Here is an 11,948-nt window from a genome sequence, read left to right on the forward strand (position 1 = left end):
CATGGCAAGACTCACTGTCAATAAGTTGTGTGGATTGGTCAGCGTTATACACTGAGCTGGTTTGTTTTGCATGACGTACACACGCACGAGTTGATTGATTCTATTACCGATTTATTTTGTAACAACGAACAAACTTATAAAATATCGTCAACCAAATTATGATCAGTGCTGCAATGATTGTCATAAGTGTCGTGCAAGTATTTGCTTATTGTGGTCTGGACACAATTTGGAGAAGCCTCATTCCACTTACACAAGCTGCGTACTATAGACCTCAGATGAATGTTTCGGCAGTTCATGCATTGCCTTTCAGCGAAGACAGTTGGAGTGATGCTGATCTTCATCCGTAGTCGATTATCTTCTCAAAAATGACATGAATGATCTTCCCGGTGTTGGATCAGATGCGGTTGACCCATCTCCATCACTTTTAACACTCATGTTACCGGAAGAGCTCCTCCTCAGTGGTGGAGGAGGTGGAAGGCTTTGCTTCCTGTCAAATGAGAGCTGAGTTTTGAGATGAGGAGAGGGTGCTCGCTTCTGGTTTGGTGCTGCATCGGAGGAGCTTGACATCCGAGGTGAGGGTGGAGGTTGTTTAATCGTAGGTGGGCATCGTAGACCAGTGTGGAGCGTGACCTGTGTTTAGGAGAGAAATCACCGATTCTATCCATCGCTCAGGTGGAGTACATTTTTGAAATGTCAGTTAAAGAATGGAATACAAATCGGATTATTATGAGGTTGAGGTTCTTATCATTTTTTATCATATTACCTGTACTTGTCTGTTAACACTAACTGCGGGATAGAAAACATTCATCTGCGACGAAGTTGATAATCCCAGTGACAAGGGCACTCCTAGTGGCTTCCCATCAATGAAAAAGTTGACGAGTCTTCTTGTCAGGTCCAGAAATACTCCGACTCGTGATCCGCATTTAACGTCAACTTCCGTTCTATGAAGAAAAAAGTAAACTTAACTTTGAGAATGGCACCGGGTTAACAGAAGATAAAACGCGGGAAAGAATTTGCATTTTGTCCTAAATATTTTATGCCAATGACTTAACCGTATTCAGCATTTCACGATTTACGTTCAAATTCACCTCTTAACATGTTGGTTGTTGTGAAGCAGCCATGCTCGCTCTTCATCGACGTACAGCGACCATCCGAGAGAATCTTTTCCCAACATTATGCTCTTATTCACGTTGCCAAGAGCGACTCCGAAGGCCGGATCTGGTTTTGCTTCGTATTGGTCGATAGAAAACTCCCAGTAGTGAATCCCCTAAATAGAGAACGAATTGAGTGTTGGCGCCAGTGTTTTATTTGCAGAATTATCTTCTTTGATTATTGATAATAACCTTACCTTTGAAAAACCAACACTTCCAATGACGACCCTACTGTCGTAACTGTCTGACGTCACAGAAGTGTTATTGTTAGATAATTTAATGTCTTCGTGTGTTTGTTTTGGATCAAGTTGAAAATGAGCAACTAAAAAATAAAAATTATTTCAAACAAAACTACACCCCCATAACATTGATGGTTGTGCTTGAAGTTTATCAGCTCTTCTTCAGCGAAACACGTCGCAAAAGTTTTAGCACATTCGTAGTTTACCTTCGGATGTTTGTAGTTGCAAGACATCGCTGTAAGGTCCCGCTCCCGATTTATTGAAAGCACGAACTCTTGCCCTGTACCGGCTGTTGAAATGCAACCCATCCACTGTGCACACACTCTCTTTACCACAATAGACCTCCTGGAAAACATTGACGTCACGTTAGCACTCGCTCGTTCATTTTATATTTCGTGATTGGTGGGGGCGTCAAGGCCAGTGCTAGGGAGAATTGCGCGTGAATGAACAGGCAAGAAAGTGACCGTCACTGTGTTTTCAATTTTGAGGTAAAAACAAGAAACGTCACTAATCACACAGCGGTAGATTTGCGCAAGCCACCGAAATAGTTCACGCCACAAAAATAATACATCAAAATGTGTCCGCCGTCGATTAGAAAAATATTTATGTACGTACAAACTACGTCGTAGTAAAAACTACGTTTGATTTTCCGCCGTATATTATAGCCTGGCACTCACCCTGAATGGTCCGTTGCTTCCGTTGTCCATTTCCAGCTTAAAGCCATCCACCGGCCGGGTGGTCGGCACTTTCCAGACCAGAGTTACCGTGTTATTTTGGCTTCCACATTCCTCAACTTTGATCGTAGGCTTGTCGGGAACTGAATAAAAACCTTGTAAGTCTCTTTAAAAAGGATTCTATTTACTAAATGCCAGCCAATGCTGGGCTATTGCGGGAATATTAAGGCATAGAAACCAATTAAAGACCTTTCATTTGCACGAAATCAAGTTTTTCGATCGCTAATGCGACATGCGACGTCTCGAGGTCAAGATCGAATTCGATTTTTGCCTTCGGGTGGAGGGCTCGTGAACTCCATTGCTTTTCGGAGCAGACCACCCGCTCAATGAGACTCTGGGAGATCTAAGAAGAGAAAAGATGTCAAACTCCAAGCCTGAGAATTTCTGGAGCACATTTCTGCGAGATCTAAAGATTAAACTTGTCCTTTACCTGTAAGAAAGCGGCGGCGTCATTATCCTTCATAACTTCAATGCAATATTCGAGTAGCCCGGTCGTCTGTTTCAACTTCAGAGTGCACTGCTGCAGCTGCTGACGTACCGTCTGTCACATAGACAGTATTTAAAAGGTGTTTTTGGTACTGAAAGGGTTTCTTAAAATTCTCCATCGGTATTCCAAAATTTATATGCTACAATTATAGTTCCACAACAAAAAACTAACAGTCATTGTCTTTAAAAGTTGCGCTCTCTTAAAATTTCTTACCGGTTATCGAAGTGAAACCTTATAATAAACCTTCACATAGACATCAAAAAATTGCTAATTGGCGCATTAAATCCAGGTACCGGACGCGAAAGAGAGCTAGAACTCCAGTAACATTTTGACTATACATTATACGGGGAGTCTGTGTGCAAATGATAAATGTTCCGTGACGTTAAAATAAGAAATAATTCCTGCGCTATAGGCGAAAACTAATGATTGATCAACTGGATTACGACTTAAGTTTTAGCCGCTTATCTCGCTTCATCGACCGCATCTTAAATTAATCTTGCAAGCTTCACGCTTTCTCATATTATAGAAAGGAATTCAAATCGATTGCGGGTTTCAGTCGGTCGAACGTGACCCACCAGTACTAAGCAGAAATCGGACTAAGAAAAATCGAACAATGCATTGTGTAATCAATCAAATTAATGGTTACAGAGAAAATTATAAAGGTAGTGCATTAAAACTTTCTACAAGCAAAGGTTTGGTTTTGAATATAACTCATAACAACGCGTTATTTTTCAAACTGCTTGATTCGATTTATAACTACAAACATAGCTTAACTTTGTAAGGTTTATGGAGTCTTGTAAAAGACCTGAAGATGATGGGTCTGTTTAGTGCCACCAGGATTTAAAACTCGTAGAGGAGCTTCTAGGACTTAAATAATTGCAGCACTTAAGCGTGAAAAAGATAAGAAGACTTATTCAGCTTGTGCCGTGCCTATAGCACGCATCCGTTTTGATAAAGGTTGAGATAAAGAAGTTTTTTACCACAACCACAGAACTTTCGCTCGCACACCATGCAAAGATATAGCTTATAATGCATGTAGAACTAATGTCCCAATTCTGATAGGCTTATGCTAGTAAACAATTAATATTTCCTTATTGTCTTTGTATTTAGTTGCACTTACCTTGGATTTCAGTTCTTTTTCCCGAGCGATTTTTCGAATAAATTCATCTCTTTTTCTCTCTACCGCCTCTATCAGATGATTGCATTGGGCTACCGTCGCCGCCTCGAGTTCAACGCTTGATCTCTGTTGGAAACGTGCCTCATACATTATACATGTCATAATCTATCAATTGGAACAAGGCGTAATGAAAGTTACGGTCAAGTCACGTTACGACATGCCTGATAAGATCTTCTTAAAACCAGGCTATCACACAATGATAGAGAAAAAGACTTTTACAACAGCCCGCTTTCACCATGGTCGGAGCTGAAGAGTTACAGCATACAAAGAATATTCACGGCATAAATTATTTATGGATTAATGTTACGGACCCTTTCACACTTCACACATTGCACGATGAGTCAACGATCAAAGCATGATTAAAAATTTGAAACCAAAAGCACAAAAAAGCTCGATCGTTCTTTAACATTAATTAACCAAACGGACGAACAGCTGATGATGTCAGAAAGTGGAAAGGCAGACTACATTCAATTGATTATTGTTGAATAAATAAGGACTGACAGCCATAAAACGACAAGATGATGACATATTAAGATCATTATCCGCAGGCGGATTATATCTGTGTTCCAAATCCGATCATACAGAATCAGAGGGATAATAACTCGTCGTGCGATGGCGCAGCGGAGTATCAAACCATTAAAATATCATAAAGTTGTTGGCCAGTTCAGACTAAAATGACTCGTTCCATAACTGTTTTTCTGTTCGTGAAAGAAAGCAAGCTTACGTCAATGTCTTCCTGCATCCCGCGAAGTTGCATGACCAGGTCCTTGGCTTGTCTTGCTTTGTTCGATAGTGCGCTCATCTTGTTGCTCAGGTCGCTCTGAAAAAAATAAGACGTATAAGGTCAACAACAAGTCACAACTTTTTTAGGCAAGGGTAGACATGACTTTTATTGCTTTCCCCATAAATCGCAACTGTTCAAAATCAACGACCTTTACAGCCCCCTTTACTAGTTGTATATTTTACCACCAAATTCGGCCGGGTATTTACGATACAGGATTGTTCGCAACGAGTACGTTGGTTGTTACGACCATAAATCAGTAAAATTAATTACGCTCGTTAACTCATATTCTCTTCTGCTAACAAGGCCGTTACGCTTGACGTGATGCGAGGTCAAAGGTCACTTTTCTACTTACAGTGATTGATCGATTCAAAACGACCCAATAACGCTCATTGTGACGACAGTCAGACCAGATTTTAAACCACATATATTGTAATTTCTGAAGGAATACGTTTTTTGACTAACACAGCTGCGTAAAGCCTACGAGCCACCGCATTATACAGTTTGAAGTTTAACTTAAGCAAACAAACCCCATTACATGCCGCTGTTTTGCAGCATTCGCCTTTGTTGGTTTAAACAACTTGAAAATAATTACACAGTAACAACTACAATGCGCTCAAGTAGCGCGAATGGGGCTTGATTCAATTCGTTGAATCACTTTTCGAGTTCGCTTTCGTTAGTCAACCAACAGACGTTTCGTGTAAAATTACCAGATTCCAGATAACTTATCCCGGTTTCCTATTACAACGACGATTGTTCGTTAGTTGATAACTATTGTTATTAACGAATTTTGATTGGTTAAAAATTACTATCAGCTCACGGGTTCGTTGCTAGCCATAATAGAATGAAAACAACAAACAGGTGAAATAGACATATTTTTATACATAAAAGCTTTGTTACGTCACACAAAATGACGCTTGCGGCAATCGTTTGTATTAACCAGACAATTTTAATTAAAATCGACAAACAAATTGCGCAATGACTGTATTCATAGGATCTCCGGTCGAAACCAATACTACTGTTGCTGGCTTTCTTTTGTAATAATTAAAGACATAATTACGTCATAATGAAGTGGCAAAAAAACCAATCCTGTCAATTGTTTAAAGACAATAGATGCCCAGGATGTCAGGGGTTAACTGTCGAGTTTTGCCCCAACACAGATCCTGCCCACACACACGGAAATCACTACAAAAGCAGAGATCACGACACAAACGGTAACCATTGTTTTGTCATAATCGCCGAACCTGTTTCCTATCGCCGTTTGTTTACATTCGGTCTAAGCTGAAATCATATTGTTTGTGAAAGCAAGGTTCTAGATAGCCAGGTGTAGCCGTGAAACAGTGAACTAAATTCAAAGACAGTTACTCCCCGAATAATTGGATTCTATCACAAATATAAATAAGATAATTGATAATTACATTCGTCACAGAAGATATAACATCGCTCATGGCGTAACAAAACAAACCACAGACTAACAGAATTAATACGACTACTGCTGTAAAACCGGAGTCAATTGTCTGAGTCATGTTGTTGTTCCTATTGACTGACTGCTTGGTAAAACAAACCACTCGGCCATAACAAACAAACAAACGCATATCCTTTGGTCATTGTGATATCATAAAGCGTAAATTTTACGACCAATAGAAGGACAGAAAATAAATTACAACATTAAACTAACATTATGACGTATTATCGCAGGCGAGAACATGACGAAGATTGTTGAAGGGTTGTTATTACAACGACGTGACGGGCGCGAAAAGTCTAATTACAGAGCACACTTGAAAAGCGATTGTTAGAGTATTATGACGTTTGAATGAGTAGAGTTTTGCCGAGTGAGTTGTTTCAGCAAATCACTAAAAAAATGTTCAATGACCTAAATGATAATTGGAAAATTTTGTGAAGCGTAGATGTGGCGTGGGTGCGTCGAAACGATTACACAATTATTACGTATGACAATTAGTCCGCCCAATTAATAAACGACATCCAGTGTGAGATTTATTAAGAAAAAGCTGCATTTTCAATGGCGCGTTGCAACGAATGTAAACTTTTTTACAATCACGTTTCGAAACGTTTGGTGCGCACCATTATTTTTCTGCAAACTGTTTCAGTGTTTCAACGGTTTTGGTGCTCGTGAAGTTTTGTCATGTTTTGCACAAACCTTTGGAAATTTTGGGTGATATAGATAATTGTGCTCCACCTGAAAGCCTGATTAGTCATGTGTCTTATGACGTAATAATCTCTCAATAGTCGATCCTGATATGGGCGTGCTTTTGTGTACTCGACTTCAATTTTCAATTAAGGAACCAACTACGACGTAGGATGACGAGTTTTGAAAGAGCAACATCGCTTTTAAACGGAGCAAACAGGACAAATTGCACCCAAGGGAATTACAGCGCATGAGGTTCAAGACCGTTGTTGTTTGTCCGTCTCAAAAATGACAACAAACAGTCGCACAACGGTCAATTCTCGATACGAAACCCTTCCAAGTCAAAAAAAAGTCACATTAAGTCATCAGCTAGTCGCAGTAGCAACTACTGCATCAGTTGCATTGTGGATTCGCTTTTTACTCAAACCCTTCTCACCGCTGTAACAGCCAGGAGTTAAACTTGTCCATCACCGTCCTACTGCATGACCGTCGCATATGTCGGCGATTACAGGGTTTAATCTTGTCTAATCTCGATGCCCGAAGCGGTTTCCGTCATTCCACGAATATCTTCAACTGATCGATGGAAATTGAAATGTAGCAAACGTCGTCGCGTGCAATTGTCGTCAATATTTGTACCGAGCAGCCCCCCCCCCACATTAAAATCGCGTTAGAGTCGTTGTCCGACTGGAAGAGACATCAATCAGCCAACATATGCTGCCCATTCGTTTGTCTGACTCCAAAACATTAAAACTGCTTTCTGTATGGTCAGGTGGGAATTCTATCGCTCATTTAGTCCAAATTAGCAAGTGATTGTGACGTAACACTGGAAATTAAAATCTGCTACTCAATGCCATGTGTTTGTTATGGAAATTCAAGCCTACTGATTGGTATTGGCTGTAGAGCGTGGGTCTTTGTGGTCTTAATGTAAAGGACCTTTCTTTTTTTACACCAGCAGTGAAACTACGCGCGAAACGTTTAACAAAGATATCCAAAAAAGGAATTGGATCTAACAATTTCATCGATAAAATGTTGACGTCACATCTATATCTCTATAATATTATGACGTCAAAATGTAAATGTTTGCGTTTATTCTCAACGCAGTTGCAGAATCTACAAGATTTGACAAACATTTTCGCGTGCTTCTAAGTTGTAATCAATCGCAGAGGGCAACGCATCAAGTCAACAGATGACACCGGGCTATGTTAAATTGACAAAATAACACCAACACGTTTCAGTCTCAAAATACACTATAACCGGAGTTATACGGGTTTAACCCGCTCATATCAACAGTGTTGGTCGTCTTCTAAATGCAAAATGCTTTTTAATGGCGCCAAGCCTTTGATACGATCTTTGAATCAATATGTACATTGGTTATTTATTCCACACCTGCAGACATATATCGTCTGTAACGTAGGTCGCTTACTTCAGCAGTCCTAGCTTAGGCTTATGCAATGAAATGGAAATGATATTTTTCCAGTCCCAGGCCCAACAGCCGCTTTTTCGAGAAATCAATTTAAAGTTTTTTGACAGTCGAAGCCTGGTCATTGGCTAGCACCTTATTATTATTTGCGCACGAAATCGCTAATTTCTTTATCGACTTTACTTGTGGATTAGTTGAACGTGATAAAAAGGGAACTGGGCTGACATAATGGACCCTTCTGCCAAACATTAAGGCGTCTTGGCTTAAAAGATAACCTCTGACCATCGTGGACCGCTCACTGGTCTTGTGTGAATAAACACTATCACCTGTGTAGGCTTTGTTGCGTTATAATTTAATGACGTGACACAGCAATACATAATGTCTGTTCAAAATAATCTTGAAAAGTAAATAAATTGTGACGTCACAATGGGAACAACTTACGGATTCGGGCACGTCAATCGCAACCGCTGATTAAAGCAACGTGCACAAACAGTAAAACTTTTACGCCTCGGTAAACATTAAAAACAGACTTTGTCACACTTGTGTAACCATAACAACCGTTTTTATCAAAAAAATACACGACGTCGTTTACTTTGATGAGACAACGTATGCATAGTAACTTTACAATTGATCTTAGGAAGCTATAAAATATTAAAACGGTCTCGGCTAACACGAAGTCGTTTCCTTTATTTTGTATAGTGGCTTATTTAGGCGAACATTAAGGAAATATTATGACTATAAACCCCGCACCTAACCCAACAAAACAAACGATAACATTACGTCATAAAAGCTATGCTGAACGGTCTGATTTCCGCGTCTTCAAAACCGTAGACACTATAATAATCAAGGCGGCCCTCAAAAGCAAAGTAAGCCGATGCAAGAACTGGATAAAATAAGACGAAGTGCGCCGTCAACGAAGTAATGATAGCCTGGGAAAGCCGGTAAAAGTTTGAGCGGCTTTGAATGCATTAATCTGGCGAAACGAATACGACTGGTATGCATTGACTTGCAACAAACTGTGGTTGTGTGAGCGCTCACGGTTTAAATACGAAGGAATTGCGTCTTTCATTGTGAAGAAATGTAAAACAACACTTTACAATAAAAATGGTCGTAATCTTTGTAAAGTACTGTATGTGAACAAAGTATTAAACTATTAATTTTTATTCTGATATATTTTTGCTTACCCATCAGCTACCTACAGCCATTTACCGGTGAAGTCGATTATTACCAACTTTTTAGGTCGCTGGAAGAGTTAGAGTTGCGACGAAAAAATAAATTTGTTGGTAAAAGGCGCAAAACTGTCGTACACCACAAAGCGCTCCTCATACGCGTTTGACAATCGATTCGATCGATGGAAGACTAAATTGAAGACGCTTTCGCACTTAATGAAGTGCCCGGACCCGCCGTTTCACTTGACAAGCATAAATTTCCAGAAGAAGCTTAAACCACAAGCGCTTGTCATTTATTAACACTTTCCACAGCTAAATAGCTACCAGCTGTTTGTGAGGCTGTTGTTTGGTTAAGTTGATACAAAGTGTGCCGATCCAGCGTCCTGGATTGCAGCGGTCAAATTCTGCTGACTTGTTTACCGGAGCGAAAGTAAAATTTATCGCGTACAATCGTAATTTTGTAAACAATAGCAAACCCCAACACAAAGGTGTATAACTTTGCAAAGCAGCAATAGAAAAGGGTTATTTCTGACGGAGTTGAAACGAAACTTTTGGGCGGTCGTCACCTGGTGCCTATATTTAGTGTGAAGCGCGATTGCATAGTTGTGGTATTAAACAACAGGGTCCACGAAATACAAAGACAGGTAAAGACAATACTGGCGACTTGGACCAGGCAAGTCACAATTATTTTAGAATAAATTTTGTCTCCGTAAAGGCAACCCGATAGCATTCTAAGAAAGGTTGGTAACTTTAACCAAGCCACAAATTACACAGACACTCGAGCGCGTCTGTATCGTCACAAAGCAACTATGTAACGTCAACAAAAAGCATTGTTTCGTGTCACAATCACTACTTTAACGCAAGGAATTTTGAAGGAAATTTAGAAATAAGGTTATTAAACCATGGCCACAGACCACAGGTTTCTGAAAGTAACTCAAACGCCTGCTTCGCTGGTAATTTGCATATGGATTATACTTTATACCCAAACCTTGTGCTAATGCCCCTAATCCGTAGTTTTCTTGTGTCAACGCTATCGTATTCGAGAGAATTTTGCTGTGGCTAAGGCGTGGACCAGCTGCCTAATCCCTGTATCGTAAGTCAGCAGATATTACTACCTTTGAAGTTCGCTAAGTTCGAATTCACACGTCACACACCCTATCATCACGTCAAACTCCAGAATTAATCCGTACCACTTTAGAATTGAAAATAAGAAGTCTTCGGCGAGTGTTCGAGTGCAGTAGAAAGTCAAAAAATTAAGTATACCCTACATATTACGACTAAGAATGAAACAATCGCTACCTTTTGTGTCTTGTAGAGGGCTCCAATCGCTTTGACGTCATGGTTCTTGTGACGTCCTTCTTCGTGACATTGGACGCAGAGTGAGACTCTGCAGCTACCACAGTGGAGACTCGTCTTCTCGGTCGGATGTTGGGAGCACGACTCCAGCTTCAAATAATTCTTGGTCGACGGTTTGTTCGGAAGAGGAGGAAACTTGTTCTTTCGGTAAACGTTCGGCTTGTCCTCGCTTGATGAATGACGTTTCTGTGACGTCACTAAGGGAGTGACATTGACGAGGCTGTGTTGAGCGAGTGGGCCTCGTGGGGGGTGACACCGATCGCGACACGCCGCGCAATAAAGCACTTGGCACTGGAGACACTGAACCGAAGCGGGCGTTGAAGAGTCTGACTCACACAGCTGGCACTTAGGAATGGCGTCCGGATTGCTTCCGGTTAACACTGGCGTGGTTTGTGCGATTTGTGGCGTACCTGCAACGTCGGGCGGGGCCGCGGTAATGTGGGCGCTAGACACGTGCGATTTCTCGTATCTGTCGACTATGCTTTTCATTAGGGTGTGTCGAGAAAGCCCAGCGACACCGCGGTCGTCCAGAAACAAAGTCCGGTGGCAGATGGGACAAGTTAAGCAGGAAACGGACTGGGGAAGGGCGGGCATATTCACACCGGTTGGTGTTGTGGCATTGACGCTCTGCTGGGGGGCGGTACCTGACCCACGTGATTGGAAGGAACTCACCAGTCGGGAAACATTGGAGCCTAAAACTGGTGGCGAAGACGACTCATTATGTACCGCTTCCGGCTTCTCACGGTCCCCAGTACTTCCGGACGAGCCGGCCGAATACCCGCTGTCGGAATCGCTCAACACAGCTTCGCTGATAACACTTGCTTTGTCGGCGTCGACGGACGGTTTGTAGTTTGTCTTGTCCACCTTGTACTGGGGTGGTACATCGCTGGACAGATTACGGTTCTGCAAAACAATAACAAAATTCCATCAGGTTTCATTTAATTACGTTACAACAGGTTTATTTAAATGCCTTCATCTAAAATTTACATGCGCCCATTTCCAGGGACATATGAAATATTAATTTATGGTGAACATCATCGGCGTATGACGCAATGCTTAGCGTGTACACAGCGACCTACCTTTAGTATCAGTGTCTCTGCACATTTAAAACAAACATTATGCGTACAAGGTAAAATCACTGGGTCATCAAACAATTGATGGCACACAGGACATTGCAATTCCTCTTCCATTATGACGTAATAATCATTGATAATTTGATCACAATACCATTACAACATAAAACTCAATTTACGCTGCTAAAAGTCAGAAAAACAATTACGTCACTGTA

At 41.0% G+C, this 11,948-nt stretch overlaps 1 protein-coding gene across 1 annotated transcript; it reads right to left on the minus strand.

Annotated features, from left to right (window-relative positions):
• Positions 1–94: 94 nt before the first annotated feature.
• On the minus strand, positions 95–11,948 carry LOC143445526 (E3 ubiquitin-protein ligase TRIM9-like). The gene is made up of 12 exons (XM_076944684.1): positions 11,740–11,948; positions 10,604–11,563; positions 4,513–4,608; positions 3,732–3,854; positions 2,555–2,665; positions 2,314–2,467; positions 2,068–2,207; positions 1,597–1,735; positions 1,349–1,473; positions 1,089–1,267; positions 764–941; positions 95–630 (listed from the first exon to the last, which is right to left on the minus strand). The coding sequence occupies exons 1-12, from the start codon at positions 11,848–11,850 to the stop codon at positions 352–354; spliced, it is 2,595 nt and encodes an 864-aa protein (XP_076800799.1). The 5' UTR covers positions 11,851–11,948; the 3' UTR covers positions 95–351.

The sequence above is a fragment of the Clavelina lepadiformis genome, chromosome 2, assembly GCF_947623445.1.
Source record: "Clavelina lepadiformis chromosome 2, kaClaLepa1.1, whole genome shotgun sequence".
NCBI classification, from domain to species: Eukaryota; Metazoa; Chordata; class Ascidiacea; order Aplousobranchia; family Clavelinidae; genus Clavelina; species Clavelina lepadiformis.

Coding starts and splice junctions, on each gene's coding strand:
- LOC143445526 (XM_076944684.1), bottom strand. CDS start 11,850: ATGGAAGAGGAATTGCAATGTCCTGTGTGCCATCAATTGTTTGATGAC. Junction 1,474..1,596: donor GCAACTACAAACATCCGAAG/GTAAACTACGAA, acceptor TTTATTTTTTAG/TTGCTCATTTTCAACTTGAT. Junction 1,268..1,348: donor GAAGTGTTGGTTTTTCAAAG/GTAAGGTTATTA, acceptor TTCTCTATTTAG/GGGATTCACTACTGGGAGTT.